A 23,278-nucleotide genomic window follows, 5' to 3' on the forward strand; every position below is an offset into this window, starting at 1 on the left:
ATTGGCTGAATGATTTTTTGACACATAAAATCTAACAGAACTCTGAGTGCAGCAGATCCCAGGAGCTCTCAGATGAGGAGACTGAAGTGCTCATGGTGAAAGACAGGAGGTGGAAAAAAAAAAAGCGAGGGTCTACACCTTACAAATTTCTTAAGGATTGTAATCCAAACATCACACTCAAGACTATGTGAGCCATGGCCTTAAGAATTTCTTTGAAGTTAATACATGCATGTCGTGTTTAGAAGCTTCAAATAAACATTTTTCTCTCATTTACTGGCAAGATTTGAAATGGAGAACCAGAAGGAGCATTGGCCCTTCAGGAGATTTAGAAACTAAGCTTACTCTGATCTTCACATATTTTACTGTTGTGATAAGTAATAACTGTCCTTTCTTCTCCTTTTCTCCTCCCAAATCCATCTGCAGTTAGAATGAGTCAGGACAGTGAGCAATTTATTATTTGTACAGTAAATGAACTGACTGTATGTCAGACAATGGAGGATGTCTAACTGTGGTGCAATGGGATTGCTAATTTAATCCTAATTATCAGGCAGTCAATGACATTTATAATCATAAGAAGATTTTAAGTAGAAGTCATATTTTGTCGAGAGACTGCATCTCAAGAAATAAAAAATCCCCATACAAGCATCTCACTGCTAAGAAAAGGTATTTACTCCTTCAGGAAAACCAGTTGGTTTTAATCATCACAGAGGAACTGCATTCTATATTAATCAGATTTTCTGTTATCAGAAAGATTAATGAAAAATCATAATTAATACCCAAAATTAGGCCTATTTCCTTCAGTCTGTCTGGGAGTCTCTACATTTTGTAGTTGCTGAACATGTTGCAATCTGAAAGAGATAAAATTTGAGCTCACCCATGTACAGGATCCCATCAGAACTGCGACAGGGAGATGCCTGCACCAGCTCTGGGATAGTAAATGGAAGTTTCTAGGGGGAAAACAAACAAACAAACAAACAATATACATACATTGTATTGGTTATTTCTATTATTATAATACCTGAGAATTCAGCCAGAGTAAATACTAAAATATTTAACAATGCCCAAGTTCCTAAGGGAAATCATAGCAGGTGAGGAAAAAGTTCTTGTAGTAAGCCAAACATTTTATTTGAGTATCAGATAAAGTTTAAAAATGAAAGTCAAGCATTAAGCAGTAGCTGTGGCCTACATGGATTGGTCACTTATTTGAAAGGTTCAGTATTTTTGTTTGCTTACTAAATCCTATAAAGATCTTTTAAAGGGGTTAGCACAGAGCATTTATTAATCTTGCTTCTGGCAGATGGTTTTAGAAATGTGTTTGGAGAGAGTGACACATCTGACTGGTGTTATTTTGGATATGCCTTCCCATCAAATCACACTGAGATTATTCAGAATTTGGATAACAAACCATGAATTTTATTTGTAGTTATCATTATTTTAGCAAGTTACAGAAAATTCGTACATGGGAACAAGAAGTGGTGTTGATATTTTCAAGTAGAAATCACTTCCTGGCAATCACAAGGTGGCACATTCTGCTCTAACAAAGTAAAAGTATGTTTTCCTTCTGCAAAGCCATGAGGTTGAGTGGGGCATTTATTTAGGAAATAATTTTAAAATATACTTACAGTCAAGCCTTCACTGTTCTTGCCACCAAGTGTGTACAAACTGCCATCGTTTGGGTCTGGAAGAAATGCTGGCCTAGGATTTAAACAGCAATTATAAATGATAAAAATGTACTGTGATTCTCAGAGAGCAGGAAAGAAACTGTGGCCACTGCTGGCTTTACAGAGAAATTCATCTGACATTGAATTTTTTGAAGTTTAATTTATGAACTGTGAAAATTAAAAAATATAAGGAAGTTTCAGAACTGATAAAACATAAGACCACTAATGTATTTGAATGCACAATGACCCAAATGTGGCAGGCAATGGCTCAGGTGAAAGCTTTTAAACTTAACCTACAAGCTCTTAAAATGACACAGATTTAGAAATAACCTAAACAAATAAAGAAAACCAGAGAGCATAAGGAAGGCAGGAAACAATGAAAGAGTATATAGAATTAAGTAAACTTGAGATCCCTACACCCAAACTACAGAAAGACCCCCAAACAAACTCAAACTCTAATGTCTATGGTTCTGTGATCAAAAAAAGAAAGGATGTCACCACTGACTTCAGAGACAAAGTTCAAGTCCCAGATTTTCTAGCTAAATGTGAGGTTGCTGCAGGGAGCAATCTGAATTCACAGCTCGAGGATGGCATTTGCAGATTCTGGTTGTGGTGGTGGTTGTAGTTTCCTGTCTTTCACTGGGTTTAGTCTCTGTTTGAGGGGATAAGTACAGAACCCAGAATCAGTCCTGGCTCTGTCACTCCCCACCTGTCACCCCTGGCACAGTTCACAGCCCTGATGTCCAAACCCAGCAAGGGCTCCAGAGAACAGGCTGCACACAGGATGTTTCTTCTCAGCTATTGTATGTAGCTAATTCTATCCTTTCATCTGTTCCCCATGCCACCTTAAATGGCATTCTGCAAGGTGTGCAGCTTGTCTAGAACACAGATGGGTTTGGTTAAAATTTTAAGATGTCAGTGAAAATTGAACAAGCTGTAAATGAGATAAAGGAAGCAGACTTACTCTTCCACATGGATTGGCACCTGGAGTACAGGATCTGCACACAGAGAAAAAGAAAAAGTCAAATTAGTAGCAATTCAATCCCTTGAACCCACCAGATACAGGATCAAGTCAGGCCTGCAAAATCTTGCTCCTTTTAGAAAGGCTGATGCACAGTTTGGAAGTAAACTCTCAGCAGCCTCCTCTTGTTCCTGGAACTTGGTTCACAAAATGGGAAACTACAAAGCACTTGGGAAAGTCTTCTGAAGTCCTTAGTTCAGTTTTACCAACAGCAAATATCTCAAAATTACTGAGAGCTTACAAAATCCTGAATCACAGGATTTTCACTCCTGATGCCAGCACCATAGAAGTACCCTGATTTATAAGACATACTCTGGAATTTCCAAGACAAACATGTGCTAATTAATGGTATACTGGCAATCCTCTAAGTATCTCCACTTCCACAGGGAAAATCAAACTCCACTGGAATGAGTCTGAGTAAGAGGATGACAAATGACCAAGCAAACACTGTTTTTCACCTCCTCTGTCTCCCTGTAAACATCATGATGCAACAGGAGGGAAATGAGAACAAAAACACTGATGTTTTGACAGCCTTTGGCTGGGAAACTGGCACAGGTTCTGGGCAGCCTGAGTGTACTGGGGTATCTGCAGAGCTAAGCAAGACAAGAACAGGAAATTCAGGGCTCAGTACCCAGGGCTTTCAGAGTCTGTGCCACTCTGCAGGGCACCACAGCAGAGCTGGGTTTGATGGCAATGGCCTGCAAGGATGACCTGGTTTTACATGGATTAAAAAATGATAACCCCCTACCCAAGCAGATCTCTGGCTGCAACACAGCTGAAAGCAGCAGCCACCCAAAGAAGAACATTAATGCCAGAGACAGAAAGAAAGCAGAATATGAGGGATAACAGTACAGTTATCTTTATTTCATTGATTTCTTCTTACAACAGTCTCAGAGCAGCTTTGTTCAGTACATAACCACATGTAATTTTTTTCTCTTCAAGCCTAAAAAGTGTTCCAGGACACACTCCCAAAAGCGTCAAAATAAACTCCATTTAATTCACTGAGAACCCAAACACACATCAAAGGCCATAAGAATAATTAACATTGAAACAAAGGAGCTTAGTGACTCATCTTCTGTACCTGTCTCTACAGACCAGGCTGCTGAGTCAGACCTTCTATTGCATCAACTACATCAAGCAATTCATTTCTATCCCTTGTGTGAATAAACTGCTTTCAGGATATGTTGGGAGGGATGCCTCTCTCATTGATTATATGTCAATTATTTCTCAGTGTTTGCTTCAAGTATTCCACAAGCTTTATAATATCTAATATAACACATGGTGATTTACATCATCAGCTCTCCATCCCTAGGGAAAAGCAAGAAAAAAGCAATTTTTGCCCATCATAGACAGTGGATTGACTTGAGTTGAGCTGAGCTGCTGGGTTGAACTACTAAAGGCAAACTGAGACCAAGTTTATGGACTCAGGGTATCCCTTAATCTGGGTGAAATGACCTAAAAGAAGAGAGACATTAAAAACCAAAGGCAAGAGGTTTTGTAATCACAAATGCTTCATGGGAAGGGAATGCTCAGTTTTGTGAAAGAAACAGCATCATGAATCAGAACAAGTGACACCTGGCTCAGAACAAGCAACACCTGGCTCAGCTAAGTAAGATTTAATGCAAATGCTACAAGCATTGCTAAAGGCAAAAGCCAAATAAACTTTGTAAGTCTCTTGAAGAACTGATTACACAGGGAGTGTCCCACATGGTAAGAAAAGAAACTCTCACCTGTGGTGCCAGTGCCTATTGTGAGACAACAGCAGCTTCACCAGCAGCACTGGGGCAACTCTTTCCTATTCCTAAAAATGCCCTCAAGTGATCACTGGGAGTAACAAAGCTGCACAACTTTTTTGAAGTGACTGCATATTTATTGTTTCATTTTTAACAATGCAGATGTTCTATAAAATCACTTTCTAGTCAACCTGGGCTAAAGATAAGACTAACTAACATAAATAGTTTATTGTCAGAATAATCTTCAGAAACTTTTAATTTTAATTAGAGGACTGTTTCTTCTCTGAATTAAATGGTGGTGTGAAGTTGTTAGATGAAATTACAATGTAAAATTACTACAATCTGAATCAATCTCCAACTTTGTTAACTGCACTGTTAGTGGCAGGACACCTCACAGAGCAGCACAGACTGGGATTGCCTCAAATCTCTCAGTATTTCAGGGGCTTTTCAAACACTGCTCAGGAAAATGTGAACAATTACAGGAAATTTCTAAGGTAGATTATGTCTTCTAGCAACTGATCCTGGTTTGTCCTTGACATTTGCAGGAGAGCCTGGTTAGTAATGCTTCCCTAGAGCTCCTTCTCTCTCCTGAAAATACAGTGCAGAGTAGTAATACAGCAAAACACTTTTGGGCTAATAGCTTGGTTTTACTTAAATAGATTGCCCAGTCTAAGAAAATTTTATCAACCAAAATAAAGCACTCCCCTCTGCTCCAGTTAAAGATCTGATAATTTTTGCATGGTTTTATTGACCACACAGTACCACAAGAGTGAAAGGACACACACACACATATCTATGTGCAAGGATTACTTGCATTGAGCTTTTATCCATTAGCTTGTGTTTCTGAAAGCTGTTGGGAAAATGTCACTTAAAGCAGTTTCCAATGTCATCAATAAATGTCTTCTACACTTTAATAAACAATGCCAGAAGTCTCATGAATGTCTCTATGTTTTGCAGTGTTTTTTTGAAGCACTGCTGCCTATCAGATGACATGAAGGATTCTTATGGCAAATCCCAAACTATTCAGTGTGTACAGAAACATCATTGTCATGAAAGTCCTTGAACTTCTCTTTAGTACTATGTCTTCAGCATCATGTTCTTCATCAGAAATGAAAAAATTCCTGCTTTTACTTGATTTCTTAGTAACTGAAACTTGATTTATGAGCAAAGATAAAAAAGTGGTAGATAGAACAGATTAAGAATTTATGACAAGCAGCAAGAATTTTTTTAATACTTAGTGGCACATGAGCCAAAACACTGATTATTCTGATGGCTTCCTGCACAGTGAAGTGTTGTGTGTGAATTGTTAGAAATCATTTATGGATTTCTGATTCATTTCCACACATGAGGCTCTTCACAAGGATGGAGGAGTTAGTTTTCTAAAGTGAAAGGAATGCTCCTGTCACTACTAGCACCATCCACCTGGAAAGACAGGCTGTGGAAAGCCATTTTTCTACATTTTTAGTTACTGAGGTGATGTAAATTTTCTCATTTTCTTAACACTTTCATGATCTTGAATCCAGGTTGTGGCTCAGCAGAGATCCTTTGAAGACAGACAATAAACTCTTCACATTCACTTTCATGTGGTTTGGGACCTGTTCCAACCTCTGTTTCAAAGTTTGTTTTGAAATAAGAACTTGCTCTGAGATAAAAAGAGAATCTCAAGTTCAATTAATTGTTACCAGTTCTTACAATAGTTTTCACATGCTTGAACACAGAGCAGTAAAAGAGTGAGCCCTCTTGTGACTGAAGGCACCTTTGCTGCACAAGGGGTCCAACAGAAAAAGCTCTTGCAAAAGTCAGAACTCTGAGTCCTCCTCTGAGTCCTCCTCCCCTCTCCTGCTGCTCCCCACTCAAGTGTTGACATGCTGGGACTGCACCACGTCACTGCTTTCAAAACTCCCTGGACTGCAGTTCCTGTAGCTGGGAAAGTCCCTCTAACAGGCCTGATCTGCTCCAAAGCAGCAACTATTCTGTACTGGAATGAAAGCTGGACAGAAAATGTGGTAAAAGTGAAAAATGCATCTCCCTCTCCCTCAAGCTTCCATCCCATGTAGCAGGGAAAAGCCAAGTTCTTGCTAGGTCCTACAGAAAGCTTTTTCCACTTTCTAGACTAAGAAAACAAATGTCAAAATGACTCTGGAGCATGGTGGGGGTGAGTTAGGAAGCAGAACACCATCCTGTAAATATCTCCAGTGCTGGAGAGAAGACTGAGTTTTCTATAGATATTTCCAATGGTTTTCAATTTTTTTTTTTTCTGCAGCCTCTGCTAAAACAGATTATGTTACTGATTATGTTACTGATTCCTACATTCAGCACACACAAGCTTTAGCTTCCTGAACTGGTAACACAGCCTCTACCAGCAAAAAGTTGTAAAATAACCTTGTTAAGAAAAAAAAAATTAAAAGGAGATGGATCCTGCATTATAAAGATTTATTCTAGAACTCCAAGTGTTTGTTTACAAGTACAGCAGTTATTAGAAACACGTTAACATAATGTCTGCCCAGTAATTTGGTCAATTATTTGGCTCTATTCCACTGCCCCAAAAGGAACATTTTGACCTGGCAGGCAGATGTCCCAATCCAGTTTTGGTTGCATCATGGCCAGAATATATTTGTGAGTGGGCAGAAATGTGTTACACATTTCAGATGGTTCTGACCCACACTTTGCATACATATATGGAAAAAAGCCCTATGAAACTGTACCCATACACTAAATATAATGTATTTGACTTTTCTCCATATTTCACAAATAATGTAAAAAAATTTAAGATAAATTTGCCCTTTGCCCAAACTCTGAGTATTTTTAACATACAAGATAAAGATAAAGTTGCATGTTGTCATCACTGTAATGTGCCCTTAGAGCCAATGACTGGAAAGGAGAAGTGGGAGGCTGAAACAGTGACTGAGTCACTGCCCCACTGGAATGAGCTGGAAAAAACGGTTTCCTGCCCTGAGGCCCTACCACAAGGTTTGGGCTAACTGGCAAATTGAAACCCACCCTCATCTGCTGCTGCAGGGACTGCAAATGAGGCTGGAGACACAAACTGAGCTCTGGAATTTGTTGAAAACAGTATTGTTCTGCAACTGTTTTGTTTTAACAATCCTTATTAATATACAGCTATGCACAAATATATTATTTCTTGCATGGGAAAAACCAATGTTACTAAAGCAGGACCTACAGACCTCAGACTTGCCCTTTAAAATCTGTATATTTGATCCCATAAATAGAACCTTTATACCTTTGTGTTATCATAAGCATCCTCTAAAATCTACAGGTTATGAGTGAGGTGTTGGAAATCAAAACCTTTTAAACTGATTGTGGACCATCATTTTTTGACTGCTACAAAGACCTGAAGGTCACAACAAACAAAATTTCTACTGGCTCTAAATGAGGATCCAAATCTGCATATATTAAATGTTCTTCTGGCAAAATACTTTGAATTAGTTCTTAAGGGAAAGCTTTTAAGGAGCTGGTGAATGAAAAAAAAAAAAAAGGATGCCTTTGAACAATACAAGAGGACAGAGAGAGCAGAGGAACAGCCTGCCCATGAGTACAGCTTGCAGCACTGCAGCCTTAGCATCTCAAATTCAATATTGTGCTCAAAAACCAAGATCTTGAGTTAACAGAGACATACAAGGTGAGTTTTACAAAGATGTGAGGGAACAGCACAGTCTTAAAATCACACTCTTAAAGCTCACACTGAAATCAGAACTGTGAAATGAAGTCTGACAGGAAGGAGGAAAGCTTTCTCCAGATTCTGCCTTGCCAGCAGCTTCTCATGACCATCATGACCATCTCTGTCCCCTTGCACATAAACACAAATCTGAAGTGCTGCACCTCTGTACCTTTCAAAGAGGTCTGCAGGAAATGGCAGAAGTTGTTTTATTGCCATCAGTTTTGGGAAAGAGGTTTCATCCTAAGGAACCTTACTGAGGACGCTGACTAAGTATCTTGCTAGTGGCAAGTGCAGAAAATGTGGGAGCCTATGGGAGCCTGTCCCACTGTCACTCAGGGCTGACAGCTCCTTGTATTGATCAGGGGTGGCACCAAGAGAAATGTGAAATGTGCTGTGAGATGTGAGCCACAGCCTTTCCACAGCCTTCAACACCAGCTCTTTGTGTGGGGTCACTGCACAAGCAAAGGTGCCTCTCAGAAATTACAAGGGAGGAGGAATTTGGGTTTTTCTCTGAACTTTCCAACCATTTGCCAGCTTTCCAAGGCCCAGGAAATGAGCAGCATGAGCTACCTGCTCACTGAAAAATCCTGAGAGCTGCCAGAGAACAAGACCCATTGAAGTCAACAGGAAACGAAGATTTTAAGCACTCTCAACAAGTCCACAGTCTCATCACATATAACTGCAGAGATACAGCTTATTTCTGACAGTGGAAAGTCCTATTCCTAACTGACCTAATTTTTGCCTGCTTTATGGGCTGCACAACTATTCTGACTGCCTTTTTTGCCAGCACTGCATGAAGGAAGGAAACCCAAACATGTTATTGTGGTGATAATCATTGGCTCATTTACTCCACACACCTAAGATAAGCTTCAGTGCTAAATGAAAACAAGCCACACATAGCAAGATATTCATGTTTGTTTAAGCACTGCCTGATAATGAACATGGCCTTGTTTTTTTTTTTTCCCTAATGAAAATAAAATGCACCTGAATTGCCCTTTGTTAAATACCTTGCTGCTCAAGTGCAGTAATAAAATGTTCCTTTCCTGGTGAGTGCCACTGCAGTGCTGCAGGTGACCTCCACACCTTCTCAAAGCACCTGAGCTACAACACATGGTGTTATCTGCTGTAATCAGGGTAAAATGGCACCTGCAAGAGCCCTGCTTGCAGTGCAGGCAGCTTCCTGCCAGGCACTCTCTGCTACAGCACCATGTTGCTGACAGACAGTGCACCCAACTCCTGTGTTTATACACTAATATTAATAATGAATTCTGCACTATTAGGTCTCTCCAGGGGTTCAGCACAGAAAGCTGAATGGGCTTTCATTTGTTTCCAACACTGTCTTGTCTGTTGGGCCTCCCACCCACAGGGTGACCACCAACAAACACAGATTTGCAAAAATAAATAAACCCCCTCCCATTACAAATTCAGTCACCAATTTATATGTACAGGCCCTTGTTCCTTGTCCACTTAACTCAGTTAACTCAGGAGGCATCTTGGAACACTGATACCTGCCACTAATTCTTCTCTCATTGATCCCTGTGTGTTGCCCTATTACACAGAAATAAAATAAGGAGCACTAAGTGCTTTGCAAAAATTGAGTGAGCACAATTTATGTACATAAGATGCAGAAGTCAGCAGCAGAGAAGAAACAAGAAGTTCCATAAAACTAGATTATCCAGTCTGGCAGTTCTACAGAACCAACAAGAGTTTTGCAACAATTCTTTTTTAAACAAGGGAAGTTCCTTGAGCAACACACTCTGATCAAGATCACTTTTGTTACCAAAGGGTGTTCATTTCTTCTTCAGAAAACCTCTTGCCACTTACTAAGTGTGGCTGCAAAGCAATGCCAGTTGTGATACCCTTCTAGACTGGCACTAGGCAGGGTATGTTTGTGTCACTGGAATGACAAAGAGAGCAGCAAGTTTTTCTTAGCCTACAGCAGCACTAAATTGGGAAGCTGACAACCTGCTTTTAGGCAGGGCTGCTCAGGAAAAGGAGGGGTCTAAATTTAAACAGGAGATGGGAGAAGACCAAGATCCTTCAAGAAAATACTTGGCTTAGCCCCTTCTACTCTAAGGGCTTCTTTGCTCATTTAAAAAGTTAACTTTTTGTCTGATAGATCTGCTTTCAAATACAAATGGCTTCACAAAGAACAACTGGTTGGTGCTGCAGACACCAGATAGGCACAATCCATTCCCCAGCACTTCAGCTCACCTACTAAACTGGCAGGTTTAAAAGCACAGGCCAGAATGATGCTGTCACTGACTCCTTCCACTTGACCCTCAAATTTATTTCCAGAAGTGAAGGTGCTACTATCACCTCTGCCATACATAATCAGAGTCCCACTAAACAAATTTGCTAATTTTGTTTACAAATACTAATTTTTTCATCAAGACAGAACTAGCTCTGCTCAGTAATTAAAATTACAAAATCACTTCCAGTCACTGAACAATGTTAAATTCCTTTATACAAGTTCAGTTCTTTTATTTAAAAAAACCGTGTGTTCCTAAACATCTGTTATAGAAAAATCCCTGAGGTTTGCACTGCACCAGAGAATGCAGGGTATTCCAGAGACAGAATCCTGCAATCCCTCTGCCATCAGTTCCACAAGCTGACACATCTACTCTGTTCTATGCTTGCTTATATTGCAGTCATTCCCAGAAAACATGACACCTACCAATTATACCCCCACACCTTAAACATCCAGAGGAAACAAACAAGCAAACAAAACTCCCCAAAACCTAAAAAAACCCCTCACATAAACCTGGAAAATACCTACAAGTGAAATTATGAAGATGAACATGACTCTAGAAAAACTGTAGTTTAATTCTGGAACAAGAACAAAATTTAAAAAGAAAAGAAAGTATTTACCAGATTTTACAAGAGTTGGAATTGCCAATTAATTTGACTGTTATTTCTGCAATTGAGTAGAGGCCATCAGGACACCTCCTGCTCACCTTCTTTTAAAGTCCACTTGATTGCTCCTGTCCTCTTGCTGACAGCATGCAAACTTCCATCCAGGGTTGAAACAAACAACAGTGTTTCTGGCACAGTTACTGAGCTGCTGTTCTGGAAAAGAAAAACCAATATGATGAGTATGATTATTTACTACAGAGTTTACTCATAACTGTCAGACAGTACATGGGCTAGAATATCTCTTGTCTTAAATGCACGGACTGAACAATTTTCTTGCCCCTTGGAATTCAGTGATTTTTGGTTTGGTTTGGTTAATTTGCTGTTAACACTGCAGATGTCACTGTGCTAAGTTCCTCTAGAAACAGACTGGGATGTGCTTTAACTCCACCTCCATTTTCAATTTGATATCAAATCTTCTTGCACTAGAGTTAGGAGAGACCAGAGGCAGGGCTGATCTAGGGAAGGACTGACAAAGGGACCATGCAGTAAGTTATGAAGAGTGGGGAAGTTCGGAGCAGCTCAGAGAAGCCACATGTCAATGTCAAAGGGACACACAGGCACACAGAACATCCTCTGCCAGGTTCAGCCCCCTAGAAATGAAGGGACATTGGCTGGGTGGAACCTGGATAAGTACAACTGAACAATGACCAATGAAGTCTACTGTGGCTGACAGATGGAGCTGCAAGCACTGACAGCTGCTCTGAGCAAGGGCAAAATACTCAGGAGAGATGCAGTTTAAAGGCTGGAGCAGATCCATACTGGTAAATCTCTTAATTGTGGGTTTGTACCTCATGTCTCCCAATATTGTCTTTCTGCAGTACAGAGTAAAGAACACTGCTAAGGAATGTGACCATAAGGATGAGCACATGCACAGTGATCTCTGAGAAAGCAGCTGGCTGCAGGGCTCAAACCTCCATTTCCCAATCCAATTCATTCTGCCCTGGGGAGTAGTTTGGTGCCACTGTGCTTCCTGCAGCCCAAGCAGGTTTGGAGCTTGGCCCTTGCAGGAAAAGGAACTTTATTAAAAGGGCATCACACAAACACCAAGGACTCAGAACTGTGCAGTTATTGTGGGAACTAAGCCCAAGGTGTTCCATCACACAAAGCAGAACAAGCATGTTAATTTAATGCCTGCTCTTTTCTTCCTGCCTAAAGATGATCCAAGACATCCTAAGATTGACCCATTTTGTTTTCCAGGGCTCAAGTTTTTACTCAAGTAACTTTTCATTTGCAGGCTGTATCTGCATTGCTCATCTGTGTGACACCTGCCACATTTCAAAGTTTCACAGTTAAATATAGTTCTTAACCTACCACACAAAATGAAAATGTATTCATTTGACATAATTAATGTCTTCAATGACTTATTGTAAAAAACAATTACTGGTCATGTAAAAATTACTGCAAAGCAAAATACCTAATTACCAAATTAAAGTACAAGGAATAACTTTCTTTGAACAGCTATACATTTTAGTGCAATCCAACTAAGGCATTATACTTTCAGGCAAAGCACAGAGCTAAAAGGATAATATAACACAGTGCTAACTAGCCAACACTCAGGTTGCACCTATAAATATTGTACATGCTCCTTTGCAGTCATATTCAGCTGGAGCACACCATTGTAAAACACACAGTGCAGAAAGAAATGGAAGTACAAGTCAACAGTATAGCAACCACAGATCAGAAATAATTGCTGGAAGGCCAGAAAAAAATGGGAGAAGTATTTAACACATAAATATAATATTCTTTACATGACATTGTTAAATTCTGCAGGCTGCACAGCCATCTGCACTTAGATAAAATATTTACATCTGGGATTAAACTCTGCAGTGTTTGTTCAAAAGGGACAGTGCATAACAGTTGCCCTATAAAAAAGCACCTCAAGATGTTACTGATCAGAGCTGAACCCACAGCACCTTTCCAGCCTAACAACCTGACTGGGTGTAAGAGCAGAGGGGCTCTGTTGTAAAGTTAGGAGATCTCAGTCATCTGTATTATTACTTTTGTTAAACTATTGTAGCCACTGTATCAAAGTAATTAATGAAAATTTTGTCCCCTAGGTATTTTTGTACACAAAACTACACTTAGGATGGTGTAGTTGATTAACCATCATTAGTCAAACAACTCAGATTCACTGATTCTGCAGTGAGGGGGGAAGACACAGCCCACGCTCCACTCTCACAGCCCTTCAGGGCTGAGAACCATCTGATTGTGAGGCTCAGTTTAGTAAACACAGTGAAACTGCACCTAGAGTGAAACAGTAAATTGAGCAAGAAAATACAACTGTTAAAGACAGGAAATTAAAACTATTCGAGTTCCTTTAAATTGCAGGTGGGAATTTGACACCCAGAATGTAATGACTAGTGTTGAAGTTTAGTTGCAACTAAAATATAACATACAGCAAATCCACAACATTGTCTGCATATACAGTGTAAGATTGTTTTTCTAGGCTACTTCTTATTCTCTGTACAAGTCTTATCTTTATCTTATCTTACAGAATCAGTATATTCTTCATAAACCATGTTCTCTTCCTGTCTTCTGATTAAGAAATAAATACATGTAACATTTTCACAAAACATTTGCCTGTAAAATAACCACCATGAGTATGGTTGGGTATCACATACCAGGAATACACAGTGTATAGAACATTATTTGTTGTAGATTGTACATTTAACACTTTCATAATTAACATTTGAATATTTATTTATTGGGGCATCAAGGATACAGAAATTAAGGAATTAAATGTGAGCTCTGAAACTCTGATCAAGACATCAGTAACCAGTGTTGTCTTCCAGACTGTTGGTGTTTTAGCAGGTTCCTAGGACCTGGGACCAAACAGAAAGTGCAAATATGCAAAGGGTTCCTCTGCACACTGCACTCAGAGCAGGAAGACATTTCTGTTCTTCCCTCCAGTCACAAACTGAACAACAGAGAAAGAAAACTGTAGCTGAAGAAGGGCTCCTGCAAGTTTCAGTGGAAAACCAAATGAACACCTGGCTGTTGCCTAGACAGTTCTACAGTTCTCAGATATGACCAAGATCATGAAATCCCAACAGCTCTTTCTGAGCTTTTCAGTGTAGGACCCTTGGTGTGGGAGGGGAGAAGCACCAATTCCAGCTACACCCCATGGTGTCTGGTGTGGTTAACAGGGAGAGATGAACTTTCCTGGGGTGGAAGGACTTGTGGCATGGTTAACAGGGAGATGTGAACTTCCCTGGGGTAGAAGGACTTGGGGCATGGTTAACAGGGAGATGTGCACTTTCCTGGGGTAGAAGGACTTGGGGCATGGTTAACAGGGAGATGTGAACTTTCCTGGGGTGGAAGGACTTGTGGCATGGTTAACAGGGAGATGTGAACTTCCCTGGGGTGGAAGGACTTGGGGCATGGTTAACAGGTGTCTGGCATGGTTAACAGGGAGATATGAACTCTCCTGGGGTGGAAGGACCTGGGGCATGGTTAACAGGTGTCTGGCATGGTTAACAGGGAGAGGTGAACTTCCCTGGGGTGGGAAGGACTTGTGGCATGGTTAACAGGGAGATATGAACTCTCCTGGGGTGGAAGGACTTGTGGCATTCACAGGCACCACAGGAACAGCACCTGGAAGAGCCATCAGGTGTCTCCAGCCAGGGAACCCACCTGCTCTGGGCCCAGCCCTGCTCCCTGGGAGAGAAACCAGCCCTGCAGCTCTGGGGTTCCTGTGATGAGGAGATGCTGCCACATTTGTGCATCATTTCCCTGTAAAATACACAGCTTTTCTGATGTTCTCCCTCAAAGCCCTTCCCCCCAGCAGATCAGGTCTGTGTTTAAGTTTCACTTCTTCTGAAGGGCTTTCTTATATTCAGCTATCAAAGTCACATTGATGTGGTCACTGCAGCCCTGTGTGTTGGAGATAACATCTCCTTTGGGGTAAAGACTGAATATAGGGCAGATTTCATTAGTTCTTCCCTTACTTCTAAATTTGTATTTGAACACAGATGAAATACATAAAATGCCATTATTAAAATCAGCCATTCACTCATAATTTTCAAAGCACATGATATCATGCAGTTGACATTACCCAGCTCAGTAGCACAGTGACCCTGGTGAAGCATTTGACCTAAATTTAAAAAAATCCCAATGACTCTGTAGATTTTGCTATGCAATATTGCTCATTTATTTTGCTCAGTATCTACAGTAATCACTTGTAAAAGGCTAGGGAGTTAGTATAATAATATGGAAACAAGGCTTTATTCTTTGAAATTTTATCAAGTGATAGAAAATTGAACAGATAATTTAAATAATTACTTGTGTTTCATCCAGACTGAAAAATTAAAAATACTTTCTCTTGGTTTGATTTGTGACTTTTATCAGTGGCTAGAGACCGAAGTATCAAAGTTGCAAATATTGAATAGATTTTATTTTGAACACAAAGCTTTGTAATTAATTGATAAATGGATTAATTAAAGCCTGGGATAAGCACTGCAATGAAAAATGACCAAAATTATAAAAAACTGTATGTACAAGGCACACTTGTTTTCATTTTTCTATGAAGTATGCAAGAGCTTTCTCCACCACAAAAAGACACCATAATGTCAGTCCTGAGACAGACTCTATGATAACTGGTAACACAGATCCTGTCCTCCCTCCCTGCAAGGGTGAGGTCCCAACTGTTGTGATGCAATGCAAATTCTTAAGAGACTTTTATTTCATATTGCAATCCTATTTCTAGGAAGATACATCAACTGACTCCAAAAAAAATATGTCAGGACATGAAGGAACTAAGCAAAAAGAACTTAATTTAGTGAACAAAGAAAATGAGACAGAAGGAAAACCTGGCTTTGTTCCTTCTTTCATTTCATCTGAAATTGCTGCATCTATTTTAACACCTACCCTCTTTGGAATTCAGTAAGAGCTTCTACTGCCCTGGCAGTCTGTACTCATAACAATCTTCCACATCAACAGCTATATAAGGTTAACAATTTACAATAATTTGAAATTACATGGGGACTGCTTTAGAATTAATTTTAATCATTCAAACGACAAAATTTCAAGGTCTCATTGATTCAAATTTGACAAAAGTTTTAAAGCTGACTGCTAATAATCTGTAACAACCTAAAATTTGTGACTAAGCAGAAACCAGCATTTTAAAGCTAGAATAGAAATATACTATCTAATAGACAAAGAAATTAACTTTATATATACTAGTTAAGTCTCCCATAAGAATCTTCCCTCAGTCTAGATCTACCATATCTTTAGATAAAATGTTTTAGAAATCCAAGTAACAAAATTACTCAAAACAATTCTGAAGGACCTGGCAGTCAAGTGAAGGTCAGTGAAAGCTGCAGAACAAGTTCTGGTGTGTGTGTGGTGCAGTTCAGTGTCAAGGGTGATAACATCTTCCTTCACCCCAATAGCTCAGATTTTTCTAAGGGTTAGCAAAGCTATGCTTTAGTTTGTTTTATTGTGTTAGAAGAAAACAGATTCCCATGGCAATAATTTTTTCTATTAATTCATCTGCTTAAAATCACTGTTTTTGAAATGAAGGTCACCAGGAAGGCACAAATTGCACTGAAGTCAGTGGGGAAAGCAGACAGAAAACCAGGCCACGGAGTTCCTTGAGGTCACAGCTCTGCAACCCAGAAATACATTTTGCTGTGGGGGTGATACCACAAGATGTTCTTCAAGTATGAATAAAGAACAGGAAAACACTTCCCAGTGACCCTGGATGGGTGACAGGGTGCGCTGATTTCAAGAACTGTTACTGATTTCATAGAGATAATTGTGTGCTCATGAGTAAGCCGGCTAAGACATGTGCCATGTCTTAGCCGGGAAATAATTTTCTTTTCTGAGTCAAGTAGGATTACATATGCACCAAACTTAATGTGTTGGGCTGATGGATGATAAATGATGGATGGTGTGCTAACTATAACAGACCTCTAATGTCTTTGATAATGCTTGGCTTACCAAACCAAAATGTTGACAAGATACAAATTATCACTCAAGGAAAAAAAACCCCTGACATTCCTCACTCCATACTTAGCCTCATAAACATCAGGCTGTGCATTTCCATTTTACTCCAAACTATTAAAAACCAGCTTCAGCATTGGCAGCACCAGACACTATCCTCACAACAACAAAAGGCCTATACCATAACTGATGCTACTGGAACCACAGCTGGTAAACCAATAAGGACCCAAAGCAAAATATTTTTAGACATTAGCACACACTGCAAGCACTTGGCATATTCATCACAGACAGCCTGTGAATCATTACCCTGCTTTTGACAGCTATCTCATTGCACTGCCAGGCTACAGGCTAAGGCTCCCTGGGCATGATAAAACCAGGCCATGAAGAAAGTCTTTGTAAAATTCAGTAAACTACAGGGGGGAGTTTTCCAGTATAACTAATAATGAAGCTAAGATATGAAAGAGAGTTGACAAAAATATGTTTTATCTTCTTTAGAAAGTGAAACCAAATCCACAGATCTTTCAATCTTAAACTGAATCCTACCATGTCTTTGTTAGGCATTTCTCATCACGCTGGAACCCAGTTCAGTGAGCTCTCATTCATACACCCATTCATACACCCACCCTCCATGCAATGGAAAAACTGAGCAGTGCAGGAGATCCACTCCTGATCCCAGCCTGGACTCACCTTGGAGAGGTCTCTCCAGCTGAGCTTCACATTTGATTCTCTGTATAAAACCCAAGTGTATTTCAACAGCCACAGGAACACCCACAGCCCAAATGACAGCAGAGTTATAAACATGTGAAATTATACTCCAGGACAGAGTTGTCCATGATAATTTAGGTGTGCAAGACAAATTTACATTTCCCTCCTCCATCAAACAAACCTCTTAACCCTATTACACTATTCTTTGAGCAACTAAGGAGATCTGCAACTCAAATAAAAAGTATTGATTAACTCAGTGCTTGAATATGTCCTCTGTAAACCTTCTGCTGTCTCACATGGGTTTTCACACTATCAGCTCTCTGGCCAAACACCTCATGCTGAGATAAAGAACACAGCAGAAGAAACACCACCTGGCTGAGGCTGGGGTTTTTCCATGTCAGGTGCTGCCCACACAGGGTAACCCAGCACTGAACCCGTCCCACCGGCTGCAGGAGGGGACAGAGCCGTGCTCCAAATGCCACTTTAATCCCAGAGAGCTTGGTATTCTTCAGTTGCACTGACTCCACAAACAAACACGGTTTGGAACATCCCAGGGCTCAAAAAAACAAGGGATTTTTCACTCTAAAGAGAGCTGTAAATCATTACTGTGTAATATTGATGGCAACTGTAATTTACTGACAGCTCTACTGCATTTCTCTTTGCTCTATCGAGATTTCACCTTTTTAATGTGCTCCCATTCATTGGAGGGCAGTTCCAAGAGCTGTAAACTGTGTACCCAAACAGCAAGAAACAGCATTTTCCTGTCTGTAAAGAACAGTCAGGAAAGGAAGACCTTGTATGAATTTATACAAACTAAAAAAAAAAAAAATTAGAGATGAGATATTAGGTAACAAAGAGTACATTTATCAGCCAAAGAATTTACAAAACAGCAGATCACCACCACTACTCTTAAAAGAAATCTACAGAAAAAAAAATCTGCAAAATCTTTAGGTAACCTCATGTTTTCAAGTTACTTCAACACCGAAATTGCATGCCAGTCTTTCTCATGGGAGTTCATTATTCAAGTGACATGAATAGTTTTAAATAAACCTCCACAGTTAAATGGGTTACTCACAGGTGAGATGACTGGGACTAAGTTAAATGAAAACTAATTCTGAAAAGCAACTGTACCACAGAATAGATTTCAGCTTGGAAGTCATGGTGAGGATCTACAGCTTGCAGAAAAAGACCAAGGTAAGAGCCAAGAAAAGGAACAGAAATGGAGAACTCGGACACTGAACTGAGGTGAGATGGCAGAGCAGGGAAACCAAGGGAAAAGGGAAATCTAGAGAAAAGATGGGCTGAATTCTACCAGGACATGAGTCCAGTCTTTTATGATTATGCAAGTAAAATTATATAGAATTTAGCAATAATCTGTTGATTTCAAAAATATTTTAGGTATCTAAAAATATTTCTTAATGTTTTTATTCAGGACTGTTTTTAAAACTCAGTGAGTTGCAAATCACTATTTTCCTTGCAAAATCTGAAACGCAAACCTGTGAGCACCATGGAAAGACCTCAGTCCAGCCTTACAGTCCAGTCTAAGACAAACACATTAGCACTCTACAATAAAGATTGTAAAGTAATTTTTGTTGACAGCCTGCATTTAATTTTTTCCAGTTTCCTAATCAACTAACAAGACTAGGTATGTTGCCAGCTTAACTGCTAATGTGTTTACTTTACTTCTAAAGAAGGGGAGTGGAGTTATTATATCACAGGTGAAAACCAAAACCTTCAGCTTTGCTTAACCTGAACTAGAACCCCATATATTACAGCAGCTTTTTCAGGTAACAATGAACAATCCATCAAAGAACATAACCTAAAGCTTTCTTGTGCTACACGTGACTATAATGGAAACAGTGAATGCCAGATGGCCTTTTCATTGTCTCCTGCTCTGGAGAACCTGCTAGCAAGCACACCTTTCAGAAGGGAATTTTTGAAGTTAGCTCTCCATCTCAGTACACACACAGCAAACAGCACCCACTGTAAAGTACACTGTTTAAAATTATTACCTCTGTAAAAATAATCTGCTCAGCATTCCATCTGCTTTGCACCAGTTTCCCTATCCCATGCACTTTTATTGCTCCACCTATGGCAATACCTTATAAGCAACCTGGCTGTTTCTTAAGAGGTTTCGTAGGGCAGTGACTCGTGCACTTTGTCTTCCACCTTTGAATTTAAAACTCTGGATTTGGATCCCAACCAACCACATGTACGTTAATGCACATTGCAGTATTTGCTCTGGATACAGAATGATCAAAATGCCAAGACAGTATAGAAGGTATGTAGGCAGACACATGTATTTGGTTATCAATACATGTCAATACAATGTGTGGGGTTTTTTTCCAGAAAAAAAACCAAGCCCCCATACTGATTAAGGGACAGCAGACTTTCTAGCATGTCTCACTGGTTCCCGACACATCTACATAGTTTCAGTTTACAAAAGTTTCTTTGTACTACTGTTTCAAAAGTTTTTCTGTGCTACTTTTTACAACTGTCTCGTGGGAAATGAACTGTATTTTCATATTTGCGAGGATTATGACATACACGTCCAGGTTACATGCCAGGTGGGGCTCAGCTGCAGGTACAGGGCTGTTGGGCTGGGACAAGCTGTGGGGCTGCAGCCCCCCGGGGCTGCCTGCGCACACAGGGGCACACGGCGTTAGCGACAGTGGGCAGGCGGTGTGCTGGCTCTGCAGGCACCGCCGGGCTGCGGGCACCCCCGGCAAACTCTCGCTAACCCCGGCGGGACCCCCCCAGCTCCCCTCCCGCGGCCCTCCCCGTGCCCCGGCTGCCCCTGCCGTTGTCCGGCCCAGCGGGCCCGGGCTTACCGCGAGCCTCGGCGGGAGCAGCAGCAGCAGCAGCAGCAGCGGCAGCGGCAGCGCGGCCAGGCTGAGGAGGAGGCGGCGGAGCGGCTCCATGGCTGCACCGCGGGGCCGCTCCCCCCGCACGGCGCTGCCTCCGGAGCGGCGCGTCCGGCGCTCCCCGCGGCGGGCGGGGCGGGCTCAGGGACCGCCCGGCCGGGACACGCACGTCAGCCGCGGGCGGACGGGCCGCGCCGGGCACCGCGCTCAGGAGCCGCCCGGGCAGCCGCCGGCCCGGGGCCCGTGAGCGGCCAGAGATGTTCCGCGGCTTCGCGCCGCTGCCGGAGCCTCCCCGTTCGTGTGAGCCCCGACCCACCCGCCGCCCGGCTGGCAGCCCATGGGGAACCGCGAGGTGCGGTGGCAGCTGGCTACTGCTGCTTTGTTTTTGTAAAAAAAATACCTAAATCCAGGCAGCACGAGTCAGTCGCCTCCCTCCCCCGGCACCACCCTGCCCGGAATAACTGGGTGCTCAGGCGTTGCAAGGGGCTGCCCAAGGGAGATGATGGAGTCACCGGACCTGGAGGTGTTTGAGGCATCTGGATCTGCCACTGAGTGATACGTAATGGTTTGGGGGCTACAGTGGCAATGCTGGGTAGACAGTTGGATTTGATGATCTTAAAGGTCTATCCCAACCTTGATGACACTGTGATTCTTGTTTTCCTACGGATTTTGTCTTTTCAGAACAGATCATGCCAAGTGTATTTGACACTGGGCCTTGCAAGGCCTTCAATAAAAAAAAAAAAAAAAAAAAAAAGCCCCAACATGCTCCTTTGAACCAAAAAACAGATAAAAATAAAACACAAAAAGTATTGAACCAGATGGAAGAAGCTTCAAACAGAAGAGAGTAAATTTAGAGTGCCTGGCAAAGGCCCAGCGTTCAGCCACCTATTTATATAACAAAGCCACTTTGTCCTTGTACATATTGTTTGCTTTTTAATGGTTATATCACTAATGGAGCTGCAGGGCACACGGAGTTCTGGGCATGCCGTATGCACACATGAGCTCCCACAGTGAGCTGCCTTTGATGGTGGGTTGGAGATGTAATAATCACCCAGAATCACAGAATATCCTGCCCTGGAAGGGACTGAGGATCATCAAGTTCAACTCCTGCTCAGTACACCCCAGCAATCCCAGTGCCTCAGAGCCTTGTCCAAATGACGACCTGACCTGTAAGTCTGAATACATAAAAATATGCTGGAGCTACAAACCACACCGTGATTCCAGTTCTCCGATGCATTTCTTTATGGGGCCTTGGCTTTTAAGAATTTATGCCTTGTGAGAACAAGCAAACCCCTAAACACACTGTGTGTGCCATGGCAGCAGCACCCTGCTACATTAGAGGAGGAATTTATCAGTTGCTGTATAAATACTGTAGTGCGCCAGATCCAAGCTGGAGTTATTTCACACTAGTGTCTCCCATGGCCTCACAGGGATTTAAAAAAAAAACCAAAAAAACAGCTGAGGTAGGAGGGGAGTCGGGTGTTGGTGAGCACCCTCAGGCCCCAGCTGCTCCCCTCAGGAGCCACCTCAGCACCTGCTCTGCCAGGGCAGATCTGAGCGAAGCCTCAGCTTTTATATTTTTAATACTGAGCCTTATTTCTTCACAGCAACAAAGCGCTAGAGCAAACTAGAAAGAGTACTACTGTTCCCGAAAAGGCGAAAAGCTGCCTCACACAGTGGGGGGGGGCAGACACGAAACCACCGCGCCCCCTCAGACCCCGCGCTTGACCTCCCTGGGCCGCCCCGCCCGCTGCCCTCACGCGGCTCTGCCCACCCTCGCGCGCGCAGCAACCAGATCAGCACGTGACCGTAGATTACAATCCTATTGGGCAAGACAAGGAGGGCGGGTCTAGCCTCTTTATAAAAGAGAGCGCGGCAGATTCTCGGTCTTTCTCTCGGCGTAGCCAGCGAGGTGAGCGGGTCGGCAGGAGCGGGGCGGGCGGGCGGTGAGGCCGGGCCGCGGTGATGTCTCTTGACACGTGTTAGACTGCTGACATACGTGAAGCAAAACTACTTCTGAGCGCCCCGGCTGCGTCCACCCTGCGAGGCGGCCGGGGTGTAGCGCATCAATAACCTCCCCTTTACTCTCGGTGTTTTGCAGGGCCCGTGCAGCGACCGGCGGCCGGGAGCGGCGGTAAATAAAGCTTTTGTCACCCAGAGCGTGTCCGGCTGGTTCTTCCGCGCGTGCCGCACTGCCTTTGACCCGGCGGTGCCCGCCTGGCGCCGCCGGCCAAGCAGCGGTGCTACAGCGAAGCGCTTGTTCATAACTGGTGCTGCTCGGCCTGACCCGGGCGGTGCTTTTAAAAGCAAGTGACATTTGTTTGCGAGTGAGTGTCACCCTCGCAGGACACAGCGGCGGGAGGCGCGGGGCCTGCGGATCCTGCAAGGGGAGCCCGTTCGGCCGGAGGGCGGTGCCAGGCCCAGGCAGAGCCGGGGCGCTGTGGCGGTGCCGTGCCACTGAACCCGCCGGCGCGGCGGTTTTAGTTTTACATCAGTAGTTTCACATCAGTAGTTAAGGGTTAGGTTGTAAAAAAAAACCAAAAGCCCTGGGGTTCCTGCCGAGCTGTTGCAGGAGTGGAGCAGCTGGGTCAACCAGTTTGGAGGCAGGAGAAATGCATCCAGGGCCGGGGGCCATTGTTCACGTGGTGGAAAACACCTTAAAAAACTGCCGTGACTGAGCTGCAGCTTCTTTAGTGGGGTATTCCTTTAACACGTGCCAGTAGGGGGAGGTACAGCATCTTCTATCAGTACAAAAG

The 23,278-nt window shown here is 42.3% G+C and overlaps 1 protein-coding gene and 2 non-coding genes across 3 annotated transcripts in view; 2 read left to right on the forward strand and 1 right to left on the reverse strand.

Moving 5' to 3' along the window:
• The window catches only part of ERN1 (endoplasmic reticulum to nucleus signaling 1), a 32,647-nt gene extending 12,026 nt beyond the window's left edge, over positions 1 to 20,621 (reverse strand). Inside the window, exons 1-5 of the mRNA XM_054278926.1 lie at positions 20,490 to 20,621; positions 11,052 to 11,163; positions 2,626 to 2,659; positions 1,623 to 1,695; positions 875 to 947 (exon numbers count right to left, since the gene is read on the reverse strand). Coding sequence (XP_054134901.1) covers positions 875 to 947; positions 1,623 to 1,695; positions 2,626 to 2,659; positions 11,052 to 11,163; positions 20,490 to 20,579 — 382 coding nt within the window. The 5' untranslated portion in view covers positions 20,580 to 20,621. The remainder of the gene's footprint in view (positions 1 to 874; positions 948 to 1,622; positions 1,696 to 2,625; positions 2,660 to 11,051; positions 11,164 to 20,489) is intronic.
• Positions 20,622 to 22,481: 1,860 nt separating this feature from the next.
• On the forward strand, positions 22,482 to 22,544 carry LOC128938665 (small nucleolar RNA SNORD104). The gene has a single exon (XR_008483180.1). It is a non-coding gene; the product is annotated as a small nucleolar RNA SNORD104 (small nucleolar RNA).
• A 167-nt stretch (positions 22,545 to 22,711) lies between these two features.
• LOC128938667 (small nucleolar RNA SNORA76) lies at positions 22,712 to 22,841 on the forward strand. The gene has a single exon (XR_008483182.1). It is a non-coding gene; the product is annotated as a small nucleolar RNA SNORA76 (small nucleolar RNA).
• Positions 22,842 to 23,278: the final 437 nt, after the last annotated feature.

Source organism: Melozone crissalis, unplaced genomic scaffold (genome assembly GCF_028551555.1).
Source record: "Melozone crissalis strain CALT ecotype California unplaced genomic scaffold, PUWL_Pcris_2 ptg000026l_1, whole genome shotgun sequence".
Classification (NCBI taxonomy): Eukaryota; Metazoa; Chordata; class Aves; order Passeriformes; family Passerellidae; genus Melozone; species Melozone crissalis.